At 52.8% G+C, this 22,598-nt stretch overlaps 1 protein-coding gene across 1 annotated transcript in view; it reads left to right on the forward strand.

Annotated features, from left to right (window-relative positions):
- The first annotated feature begins 3,784 nt into the window (after positions 1-3,784).
- The window catches only part of CHST8 (carbohydrate sulfotransferase 8), a 62,827-nt gene continuing 44,013 nt past the window's right edge, over positions 3,785-22,598 (forward strand). Inside the window, exons 1-2 of the mRNA XM_081118261.1 lie at positions 3,785-4,441; positions 8,279-8,494. Coding sequence (XP_080974387.1) covers positions 8,365-8,494 — 130 coding nt within the window. The 5' untranslated portion in view covers positions 3,785-4,441; positions 8,279-8,364. The remainder of the gene's footprint in view (positions 4,442-8,278; positions 8,495-22,598) is intronic.

Consider the following 22,598-nt stretch of genomic DNA (forward strand, 5'->3'; position numbering starts at 1 on the left):
TCAGCAGCCAGCCCCCAGCTGTCGGCTCCTTCAGGATCTGCCTCGCCTGCAACAAACTGCCGCGTCCGAGGTCATGCCCTTCCCTGAGCAGCCTACATCTGGCGACTGAGTAAGGGAGCTGGGAAGGGGCGGCCGTTTCTGCCTGTGACAGGCCACCCCTGCGCCAGAGCCCCCGTCCAGGCTTGGCTGGACCTGCATCCTGTTTGACTTCTGCCTACTTCAGTGCCCTTCCTTTTCCTTTCACAGGCGTTGATCCTTAATAAACATCTTGCACCCCAAGCTCCACCTCAACATCTCCTTAAAGAGAACCAAGGCCATGACAAATAGAATAATTATTTTCACTTCAAGAGGTTATTGTGTGAAAGCTACATGGGATGTTTGTATGTATCTGGTTTATATGATGAATACCTGTTTCTTTCCCTTCCCTTCCCTAGAAGTGGTGGCACTGAATCCCAGTCCAGGTCTTGGGCAAGTGTTCATTACCTGTGCTCTGTAATATTGGTTTGGATAAAGCCCAGAGAGGAAAGTGGCCCTGCAAGCCTGTGCCGGCTGCTAAGTTGGAGGCCCGAGCCAAGGGTTCTGGAGCCAGTCTTGTCCCTGTGAATTTCATTGTGCTTGGGTCACATTGGGCCTCTTCAAGGTTCCTCACTGAAAAGAAATTGGGCATTTAAATGCTCTTTTATCATAATCACCACGTATCCACATGGTAATTCATAAAAGTGCGGGGAATATATTGAAATTCAATATTGTTTTAGTCCAAATCAATATTAATAATTGTTTGCATTTTTAAAGTGCACTTTGCAATTGAAAAATGCACAAAGATCAACCAGTAGTTGCTAACACATCAAATTTTCCTATTAAAGGCATAGTCCCTTCCCTTTAAAATGTTTCTTATACAGCAGAGGATGGCGCTGATCCATGAAAATGGTTATTTATTATTTACGTGCACAACATTAGAATTTCCTTCCATTATGCACGAACTGAAAGGCCAGTAACTTTTATTTTTAAGTTCTTGATTTTTTTAAAGTACACTTTTTATTTTGAGATCATTTTAGATTCACCTACCATTGTAAGAAATAATACAGAGAAATCCTCTGTACTCTTTATCCCGTTTCCCCCAGCAGTAACATCTCACACAGCTATAGTGCAGCATCACAGTGAGGATGCTGACATTGAGATAGTCGGGACAGAGCACTTCTTCATCACCAGAAGGATTCCTCATGCTGCCCTTTTAAATTCTTTAAAAAGTAATGATCTTTAAATGACAAAGGTGACTATAAGTACAGTGGGATCCTCATCACTAGCCCTGTTTAGATTTCTGCCTCAAAATGATTTCTATCAATAAGTGAGGCACTGTCCCAGCTGGGCTCAGTGCAGGGGTTCAAGCTGAGCAGCGGTTGCCTCAGTAGGGAGTGGCCCACGGTGGGACTCACCTCAGCCAGGCAGGCCTCAGGGGAGCACAGCTTTGAGGATCAGAAAGAACCTGAGAACACGATTTCCAGTTTAACACTTGTGCCAGGGGCCTTTGCTCCCTCCATAAGGACAAAGTAGTCCCAAAGAGAGACAGGTTGGCAGCTTTAGTCCACAGGGGCCCAGCAGTGACCCAGCTGTGACCCAGCAGTGACCCAGATTTGTGGCAGGAGTGTGGGTGAGGGGTGTCCTCCCTAGAGAGCCGCCTGCTCTGCCTGCAAGTGGCCTCATGCAAATGAAATTGACGCGGTGTCTTTCTGTTCTCCGAGACATTTGTCCTCACACCAGACTTGCAGGGAACTTGGGAACTCGTCTACAGTGGATATTTTGGATGCAGACTGATTCTGAGATTAGGAAAATCAAATCTTGAGGGTCACACCGATGATTGGAGGAGCAGCCAGGCCTAGAACCTGAGCTCCCCACTCTTAACCTGTATCCATTTCATGACAGCCTGATGCTTGATCAGGCTTCCTGGGGCCACAAACTCAGCTCCTAGCGTCCTGGTCACGTTTCACATGGTCATGAACTTGACCACTCTCATCTCCTGGGCCCACACCCAGTCACCTGTGGGATGAGCGAAACTAACAGGTAGAGAGTGATTTCTGCTCAGTATCACCCTTCCATTGATTTTTTTTTTTTTATTGTGGTAAGGGATATATGTAACATTTTCCATTTTAACCATATTTAAGTTCAGAGACATTCAGTACATTCATATTCTTGTGCAACCGTCTCCAGAACTTTCTTCTTCCCCAGCTGAACCTCTGAACCCATTAATTGTTTTCCATTTCTCCTTCCCCCACGGCCTTTGGTAACCACTATTCTACTTTCTGTCTCTGAATTTGACTACATGGAATCATACAGTATTTGTCCTATTGTGACTGGCTTGTTTCACATAGTATACTATCCTCAAGGCATGCATGTGTTGCTCTCATTGACTTTTGATTGACATATTCAAAGTATAATTTTGTTTGGGAATTTCCTAACGTAATACCATATATTTGGGGGTTAATCCATTTCATGCATTTAAATGTCTTGTATATTTGTTTGTGCATATACCACATGTGTTAATGTACATGTCTATGTAGAGAGTCAACATTGACCTCTGCAAGTATATTAATTAGCTTTCAAGCCCCACAATTTGAAATCTGTCCTACGAACATGGGGGAACGAAAGTACTGCGCTTGCAGGGAGTGTGCTGTCAGTATTTGGGAGCTGTCAGGCTCCGTCAGGCTCCTTGGTGGAGTTCACCTCCTTGCCTCTTTTCCTGTCATGAGATTGGGCTACAATTCAGACCTGATTCTAACCCAGACCTGATAAAAACAAACTCGCAGCTCCTTGAAACATAAATGACCTTTTAAAATTCCGGGTCCATGGAGTACCTCTCTCCGTGTGGCCCGAACACTTCCACCTATTAACTCGTGCTCGTGCGGCATGCAGCAGAGGCTATTGATCACCTTCGCGTGCCAGGCACTGTGCAGCAGTGCTGGGAATGCACAAACCAGGAGAGGCCCAGCACAGCTCCCCAGGCTCCGAGAGTCTGAGGCAGGCGCGCAAACACTCCCCGTGCTGTGGGGGCAGGGCTGACATTGAGGGACACACACTCACAAGATTTGGGGTCGTGAGTCCCCATTCCAGACTCTGCCAGGATGGGGGTAAGGAGGGACTCGGTTTCTCTACCTGCAGAATTACTATCCCCTTACCCTGCCCCATTGGCATAAAATGCCCTGAAAATGTAAGAAGTCCTGGGCACAGGTGGTGTTTCTGGTGTGGTTCTACCCTTGACAGCTGTTGGAGGGCCTCGCAGCCTCTGGCACCTTGGCCAGGGTCTCAGGACCCCTCTGCCACAGCTGTGTCTTTGTGGGCTTCCCCTCAGCCTCTTTGTATAAGCAACCATGGGAAGCTGGGACGTGAGGTTCCTAGTGGCGCCGTGGGACAGGACTTTGGGGCTGTTTGAGCCCGATTTATACCTCGGCTTCTGCCTTAGGGCTCCCTTCTCCCCACTGCAGAAAGCACGAGGGGGTGAAGGGAATCCCTCCCTTGTAACAGGGAGCCGGAGGGCAGGAGAATTTCCTGCCCCAAGAAGCGTGTGACCGGGCGGGGCCCAGGTATTTCAGGACCCTGGCCAGCGCCCCCTCGCCCACGCCCGCCCTTGCCAGGCGCCGGGCCTGAGCTATTCGGAGCCTGGAGCCTGCAGCCCCGCCCTACAGTCCCAGCCCTGGCAGCCGTTCGTCATCCTCCAAGAGCATTGCAACTTTATGCCTACGCATAAAAATTGGAGGGATTCATCCCAGAGTTTGCCGCCGCCGCTGCCATTAGAGCGGTTTTAATTAGCCGCAGGATTTTAATGATCTGAAATCAAGAAGAAGCCCATCTCAGAAGTAATGCGGGAGCCGCGCACACAGAAGAACTTGTCTGACAAAACAGATGGAGGTGGTGGTCCCTAGGGACTGGGCTGTGTGCTCCGATTCAGTGAGGAGCAGAGGAGTTCCTGAGGCCAGAAGGCTGAGGAGGGAAGCGGAGGTCAGTCCCAAAGCCACCCGGGCACCCGGGCGGGGGCAGAGCCAAGGTTGGCCCTTCTGCCGCCAGGGCTAACGCTCGGTGCCGGATTCAAGGTGACGGCAGTGCCTGGCTCCATTCTCCTCAAGTTGCCATAGCAGCCTCTCTCTCTCAATGAGCAGCTTCTCCTGGAGCCCTCAGCTGGGAGGGAGGGACGTCATCGTTAGCTCCTGCGAGGAGGAGACCGACTGGCCAGAGAACTTTCCCGGCCCGGGGTCCGCACAGCAAGTGGGTGCACCCATGGGCACGTGCCCGGGCACCTCCTGCTGCCTCCACTGTGGTATGGGGTGGGTCCCCACAGCCAGAAGGGGTCCTCTGGGTGACTGGGGGAAGCATCCAGGCCTTGGAGCAGCCGCAGCCAAGCGTGTCCTTGGAGCCGTCCGTCCGTCCGCCTGCCGGCCTGTCGCCACTGGAGGTGCGTGTGTTTTGGCTGAATTCCCAAGTCCTTGCTTGCACCCTGAAGTGAATTTTTCGAACAGACAAATTTTTAAATCAGATAAATAAGGAAATGGGAGGAATCCTTGGCCCTGCCCTGTGTCCCAGGAGGTGTTTACAAGATTAATTGGATTTTTTTTTTCTTACAGTAAAAATTGGTGACGCCATTCAGGTGGCGGGGAGAGAAGCCGCTGGGAGTCCTAGGAATTGTGATGAGGGCAGGGCCTTCTGGAAACTCAACGGGCTGTTTATTTTTCTTGCCTTACGGCTCCCCACTCCACCCTCAGTTATATGACTTTTCTTATTGTCTTTTGGTCTTGGAAGGAGGCAGGGGGTAGAAGAGGGTCTCCTACTTGTCGTTGGAACTGAGGGTGATGCAGTGCATGGTGGTGATGCAACAGTCCCAGGTAGGCTGCAAATGTGTTTAGGGGGGCCTGGGCAGTCCACCCCTGCCTGTGACAGATCATAGTGCCCACAACCCAGGCAGCTGCTCGACTCCCAGGAGACAAGCAGCCTTTGGACCAGCATATCCCCATTGCCTTGAAAATAACCTCTGACTTTGAAGACAAGGACCCCTAGGGGAACAATAGGAGATCAGTTGTGCACACTCTCTGGAGTGTCTGGAGGTGTGTTGATGACCTCCCATCTACCCCCCGCCTTTAAAAGAAGGAGATTCTTACTGATTCTATGATGTTGGCCCCCTCCTGGGACACTGAGACGCAGCCAGACTTTGAACGATCACCCAGGAGGGGAGGCATGGCAACCTTTTCATTCCCGCTTGCACGGAGCAAGGAGTTAGCTGGTCAAATGGTCTGCAGTGAGAGCGCACACTGACGGGAGGGTCTGATGCTTAGGGGCTGGGCAGGGGAGGCCATGCACGGCTCTAACTCCAGCTCCCTGGCGTGGAGAGGGTGACTGTATCCTCTCGGGGGTCAACAAAGGGAAGGGTCTCTGAAAAGAGAAATGTGAATGGCTGATGCTCTCGCCACAGTGAAGGTGCAGATCCTGAGGCTGCGTAACTTCTCCCCCAGACTTGGGGCCTAGGGTGTGGTTGTCATCCTGGCTCCCTGGCTCATGAGCTGCCAGAGCCTAGCTCCATGTGGTGGGTTGGTTTGGGCAAGTTCAGAAACAAGTGAGTGCGGGTCATGGCTGCAGGACAGGGGAAGTCGAACGGTGACAATGTGACAGATTGCAGAGAAGAGGAGACTGGCCAGCTTTTCTCTAGTCACTTCTGCAGTGCCAGCTACTGTAAATGTGATGATCGTCATATGGGCATCTGAGTCCCCTTTCTTCATCAGAGTGTTTGGGCTGAGGTTGGGTGGCACTTTATCAGTTGTTTCACCAGGAGCTTTTAGCCATAAACTTGCCATCCTTTCTTCCCCTTTTCTCTCTCCTTCCCTTGCTCCTTTCTTACAAAATGTCCTGATGTCGGAGGTCACCTTAGATCAGATTGTCCTCCCGGCCTCATGTCAGACTCAGGGGGCCCATGTGGCTGCAGAATGTGTGCCAACACCATGACCGGCATAATCAGGGCTTTGTGGCAAGTTATTTACAGCTGGGGTCTGCCTGGGGACCATCAATGGCGTGGGTGTACAGGTGCTCGCTAGTGAACCTAGGCATGTGTGTGTACATGTCAGTGCACGTGTCCCATCCCCCCTGCCTCACTCTGTGTGATGTCATACCCACTCTCTCTCAGCTCTTTTCTGTGATGCCTGGGAATTTCCAGGGGTTAAGCCAACTGCTAGGGGTAGGGAGCAGAACAAGGATAGGAGAAAATAGCTTCACCCCCCCCATCAGTGCTCACACGTCCCCTGGACCTCAGGGCTGGCCCCAGTGGGCCTCGAAAGCAGTGCCTGGGAGACCACAGGGCATGGAGCATGCTGTGGGTAGCACTGAGAGTGACTGTTCTTCAGCACAGCCCGGGGCCTGCACTGGCCCCCAAGACAGTCGGATCCAGGGAAGCCACAGATGGAGAGGCCAGGGCCCCACATGAAGAGCTTCAGGGTCTGAGCCATTGCGGAGGGGACATGTGGATGCGCATTTTCACCACTGCAAGCCCAGGGCAGGGTTTCCCCTGTAATGGCAGGAAGCAGCAGTCTCTCTCTGAGGTGGGGGCCATTGCAGTGAGGTGGGGACCAACCTGACACCCCAGAGCCAGCTCCAGAAACAAAGCTGAGCCTGGCTCAGTGCTTCCTCCCAAACCTAAAAGCTGGGAGGTCGTGGGAACCACCTGCTCAGCACAGCCCAGAGAGCCCAGTGCGTTCCTTGTGTGTAGAGGCCTGGGGCAGGTTAATTAAAGTTAACTGAGTGAAAAAATAATTACAGAGACTGCAGAGGGGAGAAACCCAAACCTGCAATTTAACACTCTTCAGCCCAGAGCTTTCCTGAGAACAGTCCAGTCCATTTTCATGTGGGTAGGGGAGGGAGGGGCTTCTCTTATGATCACTTCCTGCCTCATGCCCCACAGGCTGGACGCAGAGGGGACAATAGCTGGGACTTCCTGCCCCAGCCCTGGGTGTCAGGTCAGGAATGGGTTCCCTGCAACAGAGGAGACCCCGAGCAGAGAAAGGTCCTGTGCTGAGCAGCACATCCAGTTTGGGGCCCAACCAGCCACCCACCTGTGGTCTCAGAGGCTTTTGGGAGCTGCCCACCTGGCTCAGCCTTCCTTGGACACTGCCCTGTTCCAGGATGGGGAAGCTAGGGCTCCTTGGATGGAAAGAAAGTGGTGCCCCTGGGCTGGTAAGGACTGGAGAAAGTAGGGAGACAGAGTGACTCTCAAGGGGGAGGTCCTGGGATATCTGCCCGTCTGGCCTTCATGGTTGGATTCCTCTTTAGCACCCACGCCACCCCACTGCAGGAGCTGGCATCCTTCCTTGTAGCAAATGGCAAGGGTTGCCCCCAGCCTGGCCCAACCAGGGTCACTGGTTGATATTGGGATATTTGGAATTTCTTCCCCTTCAGGAGGAACCAGGGTAAGTGGCAAGTTGCATGTAAGCTCTGGGTCTGCAGTGCCCATCTGTAAGAACATGAGGTTGTTGGTACCAGCTTCTGAGCCTGGGATCTGCCAGACTTGGTCTGGCTGCCCTGCATCAACCCCAGGCCTGAGGGCCTCAAGATCGGAGACAACCGTGATCTGGCCAGAGCATCAGCTCCGCCAGTGTGACTGTCCACAATCCCACCAGCCCATCCATCCAGTCTGTCAGGGAGGGACAGCTCTGGCTGGTGTGGGGAATGGCCAGGTTGGGGAGTCCATATGTCCCTGACATCCTCTGGGCCTGAGAGGCTCCTTTTCAAAGCTTCCTGCACTGTGGACACCTTGTCCCGCACATCTCACAGGGAGGGACCAGACAGAAGAAGATCCAAGGCCTTCACTGTCCACAGGGCGAGTTGCAAGGGACAAGGACCTGGAGTCCTGCCTGTACCTAGAACCCACTAAGGAGTGCGTGTGTGCTTGTTTAGAGGCTCAGTCTGGACAGTGCAGGTGGGTGGCCACTGTCCCTGGCTCTGGGTCTCGGGGCCTTACTTCGGGCTACGCCAGACAGAGGCCAGAGTGTGTCTCTCTCCATGGTTTTCTGGGGGTGCCAATACATACAAGAGACCCTGGAGGGAAGCTGGTGTCCCAGCCACAGGCGGTGACTGGACTTCCCTCAGCCTCTTTGGACTTGAAAAGGTGGAAGGGACACACCTGAGTAAGTTCCGAAGGGCTGAGGGCTCTAGGGATTACAGTCGGTCACTCACAGTGATTGGGGCTCCAGCCCGCCCAGGGGGCCCTGCGCCTCGGTGATGGACCATCTTTCTCCCCTTCTCTGCCCTGTAGACTGTGGCCTGATGGACACCTGGTATAGACAATGAGGGAAGAACTCGCCTCCCACACCCAAGAGGTGACCCCGGAGCAAGGCCCAGATGACCCTACGTGCCGGAACGATGCGGCTGGCCTGCATGTTTTCCTCCATCCTGCTGTTCGGAGCCGCAGGCCTCCTCCTCTTCATCAGCCTGCAGGACTCCACGGAGCTCGCCCCCCAGCAGGTGCCAGGTGAGCCCTTGCATTCGGCCCTGCCGCCTGCTTGCCCTCCAAGGCTGCCCTGGTGCCAAATCTGTGCCGAGACCCCTGGCAGGCAAAGGAGGGGTCCTGGCCTCTTCCTGGCGGGCATCAGCCTCAATATGGGGAACACTGTACCTGGTGTCAGACTGCTAGCCTTAGGGCTCTGGCCTCTGACCTCTGACCTCTGACCTCTGGCCTCTTGGTCTCTAGCCTCTGCACTCCTTTTGGGAATGATGGCCAGGCTGCCCATCTCTCAGCTGGTTGTTGCCTTCCGTGAAACTCAGATTTAAGGAGGAGTCTGCCACCTCTCCACATAATCTGGGTCATCAGAGGGTGAATGATGTCTCCTTTAACCCATGTCTCCAAATGGGACTCTTTCTCTGTCCAACCCTGGGGACCCCTTGAATCTAGCCCCTCTGGCCTGGGCAGAGGGATTAGGGGTACCTCCTAGCTTTTTGAGGCCGAGTCTACTCCTGCTGGCGCCCCACCTGCTGCCTCCCATCCCACCTGTCTCTGGTGGCCCACTGGAGGGCAACCCTCCCTGACTGGCAGGTGTCTGCTGGGGACTAGGGGGATGGCAGTGAGGGGAGAGCAGGATAGATGGTTCTGGAGCCTTGGGCAGGTGGGATGTGGAGAGGGGAGCTCGGGCAAGGTGCCTGCCTGTGGGACACAGCCCCTGCCCCAGAGAACACAGCAGGATTGGAGGGCAGCAGACACAGGGCCAAGGCCAGAGCTCGCTCAGCTTTGGAATGAGAGGAAAGCACCATTGCCAGGCCCAGCGTCTCTCAGCAGTGGTCCCGGGGGCCTTGTTGGGGGGGTGTCCATGAAGACACCCAAGTGTTCTGTGCTCTAGGACATGGGGAGGAGAGGAGGCTGGACGCTCAGGCAGAAGGTTCCTACGCCATCCCTGCCAGCAGCACACAGGATGGGGGCGGAGCACTTCCTGGGGGCACCTGGCCCTCAGAGAGGGGCACAGGGTCCTCAGGCAGGGAGCCTCCCCCCAGCCACCCTCAGCGCTGGCTGGCTCACACTCTCAGGGTCGAGTGTGGGCCTGTAGGCGATAGGTGGGAAGGCAGAAGGAGCTCTAGGAGGCCAGAGTTAAGAGCCTGGGCTTGGCGGCTGCTATCAGAGGCCCTGCGGGGGAGGCCTATGAGTTGATTCTTTCATCACTGAGTCAGTGAGAGGCAGCCAAGGCCGTGTGTCCCAGGAGACGGCAGCCAGTCATTGGTGCTGACTCACGCCTGGCTGGACCCTCACAGATGGTGGCTGTCACAAGTGGGTCTGGCTGCTCCCCAGCAAGGACATGTGACCAAGCTGGCTCCCCTGTGGGGACTTTGCAGCCTTATGTGAGATAATGACTGTGTCAGCCGAATCGGGCCCCACAGGGCAGCGCCGCTAGGACGAACTGAGAGTTGACCCTGCAGTGTGTACCCCGCAGTGTGTATTATCTGTGAGGAAGCAAGCTCCTGAGAAGGGGTCCTGAAACACACATCCGTGCTGCGAGTCTGTGCGTGTGTGTGCTGGGGTGCACACATGGGCAGAGGGTCCTCATGGCTGAGGTCTGTGTTCTGTGGACAAGCCTGGGAGAGAGGGAGTGTGTCTGTGGTGTCCAGCAGGGACAGGGGCCATACACGCATCCGTGGTGCACTGTAGGGGAAGGTGCTGTATCCCTGGGATTTCTAGGGTGAAGTGGTGAGCCGGGCGGGGGCTGGGGGCTGGATCTCGGAGGCTGGGGCTGGCAGGGTGTGAAGGATGGAAAGGAGCTGAAGCTAGCATGCCCTGCAGCCATGGACCACGTGCGCCCGGCCGATGCAGGCAAGGAGCACGCTTGGGTCCCGAGCCGTGTTCTTCTGGCTGTAAATGGAGCTCGACCACCTTCGCCACACGCCAGGTGATGGGCAGCCTTGACACTTTAGGTAAATCACATCAAACACAGTCATAAAACTTTAAATAATGCTTCCGTTACTTTCCCTGAGCAAAGTGTTCCTGACACAGGCTGTTTGTGTTGATTTGTTACAATTCATTTATTCTTTCCCTGTACTTCTCACAGCAGCCTAATTGTGATTCGGTACCCAGAAAGCAATATCAAAGTAATTTTCCACAACATTAGTTACAATTTTCTTCTGATCTTTCAAGTGAAACAATCCCATCCTGTTGGCTTCTCTGAGCATATAAACCTTGATTACATTTATCTGTTGGAAACCAGTGCTTACAAAGTGTATGTATCCAGTTGCATGGGTGGGTGGCCCCAAGGGCCCTGGACGAGCCTTCTCTGGGTGGATTTCTGCCCGTGGGAGTTGCAGACACGGGAGGCTGCCTTGCCATCCGGATCCAGCGAGGCTGAGGGGGCGGGGGGAGCTACAGAGGAAATTCTACGCAGGCTGCTCCGTCTTTCCCAGTGGCAGAAAGTTCCCTGGGAACAGAGTCACTGGCACCTGCTGTTGGTGGCACTGACCAAGGTGGGAGGAGGGAGGAAGACAGGTGAAGATCTGGAAACTAGCTTGAGAGGGTGCGCCGGAGCTCTTAGTTACTTGTGTTCCCTCAGGGTTGGGGTGTCATTGAGATTTCTCCCCTCAGCTACCAGGTGTTAACAGCAGCTGAATTTCTCAGGGAGCAGTCAGCAAACATCACCTGGCTCGTGCATTAGATGTAATCTTATGGAGTTGCCAACTCTTGTAAATCAAGCCATATTTTCAAAAACATTTGCTATATTTAAATCAAATCTTTTGAAATGTGAATCGCTGCCAGTTAACCTACCTTCAGTCTAAGATTAGATTTCCTTGTGTATCAAAGAATTCACCTATCCAGCTTTTTATTTTTCAATATTGCCAGGCTCTGAGGCCTCAGGAACCTCTCTTGACCCAGAAGACTAGACTTGCCCCTTTCCTAAGTGGAAGACTCGGAGAGCATCCCAACACACTGGCCCTGGGAGGCGGGAGGCAGGCTCCACGCCCATGGCTGGGCGAACTCAATGTTTATTTTTATGAGCTGCTTTTCTCTTTCTTTTCTTTCTTTCTTTCTTTCTTTCTTTCTTTCTTTCTTTCTTTCTTTCTTTCTTTCTTTCTTTCTTTCTTTCTTTCTTTCTTCCCTCCCTCCCTCCCTCCCTCCCTCCCTCCCTCCCTCCCTCCCTCCCTCCCTTTTTTTTTTTATGTTTTTAAATCCTCACCCAAGGATATTTTTTCCATTGCTTTTCAGAGAGTGGAAGGGGGGGGGGGGAGAGAGAGAGAGAGAAACATTGATGTGAGTTGCCTCCCACACACTCCCTGCCTGGGGCTGGAGATCAAGCCCAGGACCCTTCCGTCCACAGGCCTACGCTCTAACCACTGAGCAAAACTGGCTAGGGCTGAGCTGCTTTTCTTTATGAACTTTTTATTACGGAGAGTTTGGAACACACAGAAGAAAATTAGAACAGTGCAATGAACCCCATGCCCCGAGCACCCCCGACGTGGTCAGGCTTGCCCCATCCACATCGCCACCCACTTCCCTCCTGCTGTATGATTTGGAAGCATATACCAGGTGGAATGTCAATTCAGCTATAACTATTGCAATATATTTCTCAGTGTAAAAGAGAAGAGTTCTTTTTTTAACATTCAACCATTTTTTAATGTCAAATATCCAGCCGGTGTTGGATAGCTTGTTGTCTCACAAATACTATAAATACCTTTATTTCCAATGTTTTGTATTCAGAACTCAGGTCAGGCCCACACACTGCAGTTGGTGGGGGAGTCGTTGAATCTCCTCCGCCTGTAAGATTCCCTCTCCATCTTTATTTGTCTCTTGCTATTTGTTGGAGGAAACTGGGTCACAAGTCCTGTAGAGTTGCCCACAGTTGGGAATTTTGCTGATTGTGTCTGCTTGGTATAGTTCAATATCGCCTTCTGTCCTTTGTCTTCCCTATAAGTTAAGTAAATTAGCTGTTCAATCGGATACAGATTTGGTTTTCCCTTCTTTCTTTGTCCCCAATTCATATGCGGTACCAGGTCCTTCCTTCCGGAGGCGCACATCTGCCCGGCCCTCCTCTGTGATGCCAGTTGCCTAGGTCCAGCCCTTCGGTGGGGCTGCAGGATTCCAGGTTCTATTTTATCAGCCCTCATTCTTTTAAGTGGGATGGATTTCGTTTTAATGGGATGAAGTGAGTCGTAGGTAGTGACCCATGAAGCCGAAGTGACCAACTGGTTGATTGGCTTATTCATTGATACATTAAAAAATTGACTTTATGACACAAATTCTGTTGCGAGCACACTATAAATCGTTTTTCTTAATGTTTGGTTTTTGTAGAGTGAGTTGTCTGAAAGTGGGCCTCCCCCATTTCAGTAATGTAACTCTGCTTCCCCAAAGCTGTGGAGTTGTGGGTGGTGGTGCTGGGGGCTGGGGCTGGTACTGGGGTGTTGGGGTGGGAGGGCAGCCGCGGTGATGGCAGAGATCCTGCTCAGGGGCCCCAAGTGCAGGCAGAGGGGACTGGGCAGCTCGGATGATGTCTCGGTCTGCAGCCTGCCCCAGGTCATTCCTTCCAGGGCACAGGGCCTTCAAGGGTAATAATAATAACAAACAACCTCTGGGCATGTACCACACGCCACGTCTTGTGTTAGCACTTCACATGTTTTAATGCATGTGATTCTTATAAGCAATGACTATTCACATTTGCAGGCAGGTGCCGAGCACTCCCTAGGGTGGACACACCACTACCAATGTGGTGCACGACGCTCTCAGGGATTCGCTCGTGACGGGCACTGCCGCAGCTCTCTCCATGTATTTGGCATTCATTTAATCCTTTCGAAACCCCATGAGCTAAGTGCTGTTACACCATTTGACGGATGAGCCTGCTGAGGTAGGAGAGGTTAAGAGCTGTGCCCAAGGCCACTCGCTTTGGGCTTCGGAGCTGGCTGTTGCCCGCCGCACCTGCTGCCTTCCCAGCAGCCGTGATGCTCAGTGTTGCCTGGTGCGGGCCCGGAGCAGAGCCTGGGCAGAGAGAAGAGCGTGGATCGATGTTTGGAGGCGTGAGAGAGTGCGGCGTGGCAGGAACTCCCAGTGGGTTCGGGGCTGGAGTGCGCCCTGCGGATCTAGACTCGTGGCTGAAGACACAGCCAGGCTGGGGCCCGGGGAGCCCTTGGAGCACTGCGGAAGAGCAAGCCTCTCCGCAGGTCACAGGGTGCCCGGGATTCTGAGGGGGGGTGGCTATTAAAAGGCCCTCTCTAGTGGCTGCATGTAGGCAGGAGAAGAGGAGGGGACAACCACAGGAGAGCAGCCGGGAGGGGGTGAGTGAGGCCTAGGGTGAGCGGGGACGGCGTGGGGTGGATTCAGGGCATCAGGGGTCAGGTTCAGAGTTGGATCCCGTGGGTGAGAGGGTGTGGAGGATGAGGAAGGCAGCCATCTCCGTTCAGGCTGGCTTCCACGTGGGTTTCTGGCTCTGGCAGATGGGGGTCAGGGGTGCCACTCACTGGGGCAGACATACAAGACAGGGAGTGGTCGGGCAGAGGGGCTGTAGACTACACATTCTGTTTTAAGCAGATGGCATCTGAGATGCTTGGTAGGGTGTGAGGAGTCACTCTATAACTCTTCCGCTCAGCACTCCAGCCCCATAGACCTCAGAACCAGGCGAGAGAAGTAGGAAGCCCCCGACTGCCCCACCTTGCCTCCACCCACATCTTCATTCACAGGTCATACACCCACTCCTTCCCTCTCACACACCTGAGGGCAGAGTCCTCCTGGCAGGGTCAGGAGGGCTTCTTGGAGGAGGGGATTTGTGAGTTTCTTGCAGAAGCAGTGAAGTGGGCTTGAGTGAGTCTGGAATTTCTCCCCGGAGCACACACTGATGAGTGTCTTGCCCAGTATCTCACAGCTAGAAATCGACAGAAACAGAATCCTAACACCATGGGCCTGACCAATTCCCTGGAGGCGGGGTTGTGTTGGCTGGAGGCGGTGTGGCCCTCACTCTCGGTGCCACAGTTACCAGGGACACACAGCCCTGCCTGTGCCAGTGATGAGGCTACACTGCAACGTCAGAGGTTTTGTCTTGTTCCTACAATGACCGTTTCTGTCCAGGTGTTTACCCTGGGAGCTCTGAGCGCACACCACTGGCCCAAGCCCGGGGCGGGCCAGGGCCACAGCGTAACTGCTGCGAGGCTCTAACAGCTCTAACATCACCTGTGTGAGGCTGATGGGGGAGATGGAAACTTGGTGGCCATCCCTCCTTGGCTGTCGGGGGAGGGGCAGCCTGCTGGGTCGGGGTGTCCAAGCCCACGGTCCTCTGGGCCAGGGAGCCAGCCCCTCCAGTTTCCGTGGAGCCACCTGCGTTCCCCGGCCAGCTGGGTTTTATTGGAATCCTCTCTGGACAGGTGGGTTTTATTGGAATCCTCTCGAGTCTGTTTCCTGAAACCGTTTTCTAACGGCATTGCGGAACATCATATATATTTCCTACAAACCTTGCAAGGCTGACACTTCCTTGTTGTGACTGTGAATATCAGAAGTGACATGTAATTGCAGTGATCCATCCTGTTAAGTAGCTAGCAATCTATCATCGCAAAATCAGCAGGGCTGGGCCTCTCGGAACCTGGTGTTTCTAGGCAATTCAGCCTCAGTGAGCCGAAGCTCTTGCCAAGTGCCGCTGGGCTCACGAGGCCGCTCTGCCCTCCCTCCACTCGCCTGTCTGCGGCCACAGCAAAGAAAGTGTGCTCTGCGGAAACCATCCACTGCTCTCATTCTCTGGAGTGCCCTCTCCTCGTCACAGCATGCGCCAGGCTCTCAAAGTCAGGCTGTGGGTCAGGTGCCTGTAACAGTGCCCCTTCCAAGCGTGGCCCTTGGCTTCCTCCCCCCTCCTCCTTGTCATCTCCAGCACAGCTTTGTGGGGGTTCTTTCTGGTGCCATGGAGTGGTCAGTGAGCTGGAGCCCTGGTGGGTTCTGTGTGGACAATGTGAGGGTTTAGACAGAGAGGGGACCGGGGATGGCCTAGCCTGCCTCGATGGGGTGGGCTCACCGAGGCAGGGCCTGCACATTTGGGGGCACCACTCACACTGTGTTCTGTGTTAATTCTCGGGAAGTGTTGACTTAAACTGCACTGTGAAGGGTGTCCCCTGGAGTTGTGCAGAGGGCAGTACTGGTGCAGAGGGAGACATGGGGCCCCCACCTGGCAGTTGGCCAGTGAGTGACATAAAGGGGGGTGGTGTCAGATATGAACCCTCAGGTGTGGGCACCCGGAGTCTAGTGGGTTTGGGGGGCCCTTGGGATGCTGGCTTTGGGCCTTTTCTGATTGTGTGTTGAGGGGCAGGGCTTCATGAAGGATCCTCACTACTGCCCTCCCTGGGCCCTGACCTCAGGGCACCCACCGTGGGCCCCATCTCTGCAGTGGGAGTTGACCTGCCACAACCCTCTCTCACCTGAGACTGGGCTGCTCCAAGTGGCAGCACCCGCCCTCAGCTCCCTGCCTCTGCTTCCCTGGTGTTGTCTCCATTTCCTGGGTTCCTCTGCCCTCCTGCAGGGGCCGAGAACATTTCCCTCCTCCCTGCAGAAGATGCCCTGAGGGTCTGCAGCCAGAGCCTCTCTTTCCTTTGGTGCATTAAAATCTGCTAAATGAAAAATAATGAGCGTGTAGGAACTAATAACGGGAATCACCTAATTAAATTAGGAAACAGACATCATATTGCTGTAATCTGAAAATTCATATTAATAGAAAATGGTCCCAGAATTGTTATGCTAAAGGTTCCTAGGGGTGGGGAAATTAAAGAGAAGAGCAGAACAGAATATTGGGACAATTATATCCAATAAGAGCAAGACTTGGGTTTTAAAGGAACTAAAGTAAAATGCTAAAAATAGAAGACAGGATCATCGGGTGGCTCTAATGAAGTAAAGGACAGAAATGGCTTTGAAAGCCATGGAGCTCCACACATGCGTGACAATAATTTTTAAAACAAGACAATGTAATTAGCTTCAATGAGCATGGAACATAGTAGCAGTTATCGCTGTTGGCGCCTGACACTGTCCTGCATTTCACCTTCCTTCACCCTGTGGGGCATCATCGTCCTCAACTTAGACTCAGAGAGGTTAAGTCAGATGCCCAAAGTCCTGCAGCCAGAGTGGCCCAGGGCAGGTTTCGAACCCAGATGTGCCTGACTGATTACAAAACTTTCGTTGGACTCACTCTGCCCTCGCCTGTTGCTACTAGTTGAAGTCATGGTCTGCATTTCTTGTATTCTCTGTTTTTCTACCATTTCCTCAACGGGCATTTCTTGCTGACACCCCGCCGATTTCGGCAGCGGCCGCCTCCCTGACCCCAGCCCCAGGTTGCTCTGGTGTCTTGGTTAATGATGCCCACGCGAAGCCTTCTGAAATTACAGTCCAGCTGGAAAACTGGGTCTGCCATTGTGTCCGGGCCTGGGTGGGAGCCGAGCAGGGCGGGCGGTTCCGATGCTGGCACCGGTGCCCGGAAGACCCGGTTTCAGGTAGTGTCTGCACCAAGGCCGATTGTTCCCCTGGGCCCCCCACTCAGGGCGTGAATCGGGCTCTGTTCACCTGCGACATGAGTCATGAGTCCGCAGGCCCAGAGCGGGGCTCAGGTGTGGGCTGACCCCTTTCCCACTCTGCCAAGCCCAGAATGAATTGGAGACACCCCGAGAGGAGAGGAAAGATCTCTGTGTGAGATGCCCCAGAATTACTCTGCTGGGACTGCAGCTAGGCTGGCGTTGAGCCCAATGTTGGGGTGGTGCTGGGGAGGTATTCCAGACCGGGGTGGGGGGCTGCCCCCCACCTCCCCCACCTCTCTCCATTCACTGCTTAGGCATCTTTAGCAGAGCCACCTGACATTAGAGCCCAGCCCCCACCGAGCTCAGGAGATCTGCCAGGAAGAGCGGAGGGCAGAGCGGGACTGCAGCCCCGAAGTGGCAAGGACCCGGAGGGGCGGCCCCTTCTGCCTGGCTGGCCTCCCTGCTCAGCCCCACTTGGCTTGTAGTCTCAGGGCTGTGGGATGGGGGGTGGAGGGGTGGGCTCAGGACACACAGGGAATCAGAAGACCACGCTCACTGCGGTGTGGGGGGGTCTGTAGAACCCTAGCCCAGGCGTCGAGGCCCCACCCACCTCCCTGCCATCCTACGCTATTAACGCGGGCAGTGGAGACATGGTTCTGTGCCAGGACAGGGTCCAAGGACAGGACCGTTGCTATGGTTGCTGTCCTTCTCCATGGCCACTAGGCAGTTCTTGGTTTTTTAAATCCTGAAAAGGTCATGGTGGTAGTTATGACAATGGAGGCGCTGAAGGGCTGGATCTGGAGGCTGATGCACTTCTCCTGTTTATGGTGGCACATTTCATGTGGCTTTAGGGTCAATGTGGGTGTTCTCCTTCCCAAAATATTTGCAGTAACTTGGGAGCTCAGGCAGATCCCACCTAAGCCAGAAGCTCACAGTTACACATCTGCTGATATTTTCATTATAAATCTTATTTCCCCAGATTGTGGCTCTGCAGAATTAATTTGAATCACGGTGGAACTCAGTGGACAATTCTTTCATTCAAAATGTTTATTTATGTGGGAGAAACAGCTAAACTTAAATGGGTCCCGTTGCCCCCGACAGCCTCTGCTTGGGGCCCCCTGCCCGGCTAGCTGTTCTGACAGAGGGTCAGGAGCACAGGGGTCTCCCATTCTCACGGCCTGGGATCCAGGCAGGAAGTTAGGGTGCCTCTCACTGAGCGAGCCCTAAGGCTTGGCCAGAAGTCCTAAAGACCACCTATAGGGTACCTGGTTCCATCCAAGCTCTCCCTTCTCCCCAACTTGGTTGTCCCCAAAGCAGGTCAAGGGTGTAGGCCCTGGCCAGTGGTTCTCAGCCCAGGTAGGCTCCTAGCCTGGGCTGGACTGAACCTCTCGCCACATTTTGGCTGTGGGTCCTGTGCTTTGTCCTGTGAAAGGCAGCGGGAAAGGAGTCTGGGATTCCCCCCCCCCAAGCTGCCATTTCTGAATGCATTCGACCTTTGCCCTCAGAGCCTGGGCCAGCCCGGGGGGAGGGTGATGAGGGGGGATGTCAGTGGCAACCGTGTGGGGTCTCCAGTTTACCAGGAAATGCACACTGAGTGGGGCCGGGAGGGGGAGTGGACAGGCAGCCCCTGGGTGGGCAGCTGCGTGGCTCCAGCCCAGAGATCTGTGCTGGGTGCTGCCCAAAGTGGCCAGATCCTCCTCTTCATTTTTCCAACGAAACTAGGAATCTGTAACATATTTATGTGAAGTCTCCTGATTTTTAAATGGCAGCTCAAATTTTAGGTGTTTTCAGAGTCGGACAATAAGTCATCTTGGTTGGATGGGCTGGAAGGAGAGGGTCTGTCCAATATCCCAGCCTCCCTCAGGCTGAGACCTGCCCCCCACTCCCTGGGCATCTCTCCCGTCAGTCACCCCACGACAGAGAGGTGGTGGGTCCCCCTGATGAGGAGGGGACTCCTTAACTTTGCAGCCCCAACAGGACTGCATCAAGCCAGACCCCAAGGGAGTCATGGGCAGAGCCCTCCCAGGTGCCTGCTGACCAGCAGGGCCTCCTTCTGGCTCAGAGGGTCAGGAGCCCTGCCAGATACCGTTCACTGTTCACTGGTCAGGCATGAGACCTGGGCGCCTAGAAGGTGACTGGTCAGCAGAGGTGTGTGGATGGGCAAGGGCCCTGTGGGGGTCTGGGTGGGGCACACAGTGAAAACCTCCCTTCATTTGCAGTTATTCATATGCAAATATCAGCACCCCAGAGCAAGCTTTTGTTGCTGTGACTAAAGGATGAATCATCTTCCTGCAAAGGTGGGCCCTTCACCAAGGAGCTGGGAAGTGGGCTGTGGGTGTCTGTGGAGTGCACTTGGGTGTAAATAGAAAATGATTTCCTGTTTCCCACAGTGACAGCACGTCAGGGACAGCTGCACTGGCCTTTCTTCCCCTCCTAGGACACTGTCTGGGGCCAGGCCTGGCAAGAGGCACTTTGCAGACAATTCCTCCACATTAGGCAGGGGCCAAGCCACCAGGGATGTGAATGGGACCAGAGAGTCCCAACAGGATCCTGGAGGCGGCACCTCGGGGAGTGGCTTGAGCAGTGATGAGGTAGGGAGTGCTGAGTGCCTACTGTGTGCCGGGCACTGCACTTTACGTGCCTTACAAATATTCTCCCACAGAAGCCTCACAGCACCTTGTCTCCATTTTACAGATGGGGAAACTGAGGCATGGAGAGGCAAAGTCATTTGCCAAAGATTATCCAGCCAGGAAGTGTCAGTGCCTAAACTAGAACCTGGGTCTTCAGATCCTAGACACACAGGGTCTTATGGTGACTGACAGCCACTCAGAGCTGTAAATGCCACACTGTGTGACACTCGGTGTTGGAGGGCAAGCCTGGGGCCAGCACGGCACCCCCACACTGATGTCTGGGGCGTGCTTCATTTCTGTGCATGGCAGACGTGTTCCAACCTGTGCACGTGTGGGTGCTGGTGAAGCCACGGGACCTCTGTGAATCTGTGTGCATGTCTGGCTCTCATTCACAATCGCGTGAACGAGTGTGTGTGTGCACAATCATGAGCTGTGTGCATGCCTCGGGCTCACAACTCACGTGGGAAACATTTCCCATTGAAGTTTGGGTTTGGCTGCTCCGGGTGCACACTGACATTTTAACCTGCCATGAGCAGGCTTGGGACACAGGGCCCAGGATGGGGCAGGTGACTTTGGCACCACAGTTGTAAGCCGCAGAAGTGGGTGAGGAATTGCCATTTCAGCATGAAGTCGGCAAAACCAGTTATTGTAACCCCCTGCCTGAGACCTGGGCAGACCAAGTGATGAAATTACATTCGTAATATTTCTGGCCAAGTGATCGCTGCTTGAATTAGTTCCTTCCCAGGACCCAGTCAGAAGTAGCAGCAGTAATTAAAGGATTTTCTGGGCTTAAACCAAGCCTGCTTGCCAAGCAGGTACAATATACAAGGGCTTTCAAAATGTGTATGGGCCTTGTCCCTTCCTGGGGAGTGAGAGGGAGCGACAGTCAGTGACAGCAGGAGGACCACAGCCAGGAGGGGGTGGGTTGTTACTGCTGGGGCACTTTCCCACTTGCACCCATTTATTTCAGAAATGTCTATGAACCCCAACCTGGTTGGGCGCTGGGATTCTACAGAGGATGGAACCATGAGGTCCCCGTTCTAATTGAAGTCAGTGACCAGGGGGATAGGGGGTTCCTGGTATCCACCCCCACTCCTGCCCAAGCAGGGGTTTCGGCGCTGTTCCCAGGAGCTCTCAACGTCCAGAACTGCCTCCCCCTTCCATTCTGCGGCTGTAAACCGGGGTCTGCGGCTGAGACCAGACTGGGACTTTGGCCGATCAGAGAAAGAAAGGGCATTAGCGTGGCTTTATCCTATCTGACCATTCCTGTGTCCTAGAGAGTGAGGGAGCCAGGCCCAACAGCAGGCACACCAAAGTGGGGACCACCAAGCCTGTTTCGCATTTCTTCCATTGGCTTCACTGAGGGCAGCACACAGCCTTTCTCGGGGAGTGGAAAATGCCAGAATCTCATGAAAGCAAATACCAGCAATGTGGCCAGTGTGGGCTGACTGAGCTGATGTGTCTGCCTGCCCTGGGTAAAAGGGAACCAAAAACTTTTTTGAAACTCAGGAAGAATTTCAGGAGCCAGAAAAAGAGAAGATGAGGGAAGTGGGGAACTCCAGGGAATGCCTGCCGCAGGGCATGGGGCTAGGGCCTTTTTTTTTATTTTTATGTTTTTATTGATTTTAGAGAGGGAGAAAGGGAGAGAGAGAGAGAAATATCCATTGATCAGCTGCCTCCTGCATGCCCCTGACCAGGGATTGAGCCTGCGACCTGGCATGTGCCCTGACCAGAAATCAAACCCCAAAACCTCTTGGTCCCTGGGATGACACCCAACCAACTGAGCCAGAGCAGGCCTTTTTTAAAAAGCTTTATTCAGTTAAAATTTACATGCCATAACATTAATCTATTTTAAGTGTACAAATCAATGATTTTTAATGAGCTTACAGACCTGTACAACTATCACCACAATCCAATTTTAGGATATTTCCATTGCCCCCCAAATCTCCCATGCCCACTTGCAGCCACTCCCAGGCAACCACTAATCTACTTTCTGTCTTCATTTTGTTTTTTGAGCATTTCACATGGTGTAATCATAAAATATGTAGTCTCTTGGGCTTTTTTCACTTAGTGTAATGTTTTGAAATGTGTCATGTTACAGCTTGTGTTCGTGGTTCACGCCTCTTTATTGCTGAACAGCATTCCAGTTTGTGGAATTTTGGTTTATTTGTTCACCGCTTGGTGGACATGTGGATTGTTTATACTTTTTTGGCTATTATGACTAATACTGCTATGAACATTCACACACAAGTCTTTGTGTGAACATATGTTTTTATTTCTCTTGGGTAAATATTTTAGGTTGTATAGTAAATTTATGTTGAAATTTTAAAGAAACTTCCAAACTGTTGACAAAATGGCTGCACCATTTACATTCCCACCAGCAAAGCATGAGGCCTCCAAAATCTCCACACTCTCGTCAACACTTGTTATTATCTGTCTTTTAAATTATAGCCATTCAAGGGGGTGTGAATCGGTATCTCCTTGTGGTTTTAATTTGCATTTTCTAATGACTAATGATATTGAACATATTTTCATGTGCTTATTAGCCATTCAAATATCTCTTTTAGTGAATAATCTAATCAAATCTGCTCATTTTTTAAATTGTTATTTGTCTTTTTATTGAGTTGCTCTTTATTTTCTAGATCCAAGTACTTATTACATTTGCAAATAATGTCTTCCATCTGTGGTTTGTCTTTTCATTTTCTTAATGGTGTCTTCGAAGTGCACAAGTTTTTAATTTGAAGTACAGTTCATCAATTTTTTTCTTTTATGGATCCTGCTTTCAGTGTTGTATTTAAGAAATCTTTGCCTAACCTAAAGTCATAAAGATTTTCTCCTATGTTTTCCTCAAAGTTGTTATAGTTTTAGCTCTTATATCTACGTCTGTGATCTATTTTGAGTTCATTTTTGTGCTTTGTGTGAGATAATGGCCTAACTTCATCTTTTTGAGTGCGGATATCCAACTGTCCCAGCCCCACTTTCTGAAGACCATCATTTCCCCCCATTGAA

Source organism: Miniopterus schreibersii (assembly GCF_964146895.1).
Source record: "Miniopterus schreibersii genome assembly, chromosome: 18".
Classification (NCBI taxonomy): domain Eukaryota; kingdom Metazoa; phylum Chordata; class Mammalia; order Chiroptera; family Miniopteridae; genus Miniopterus; species Miniopterus schreibersii.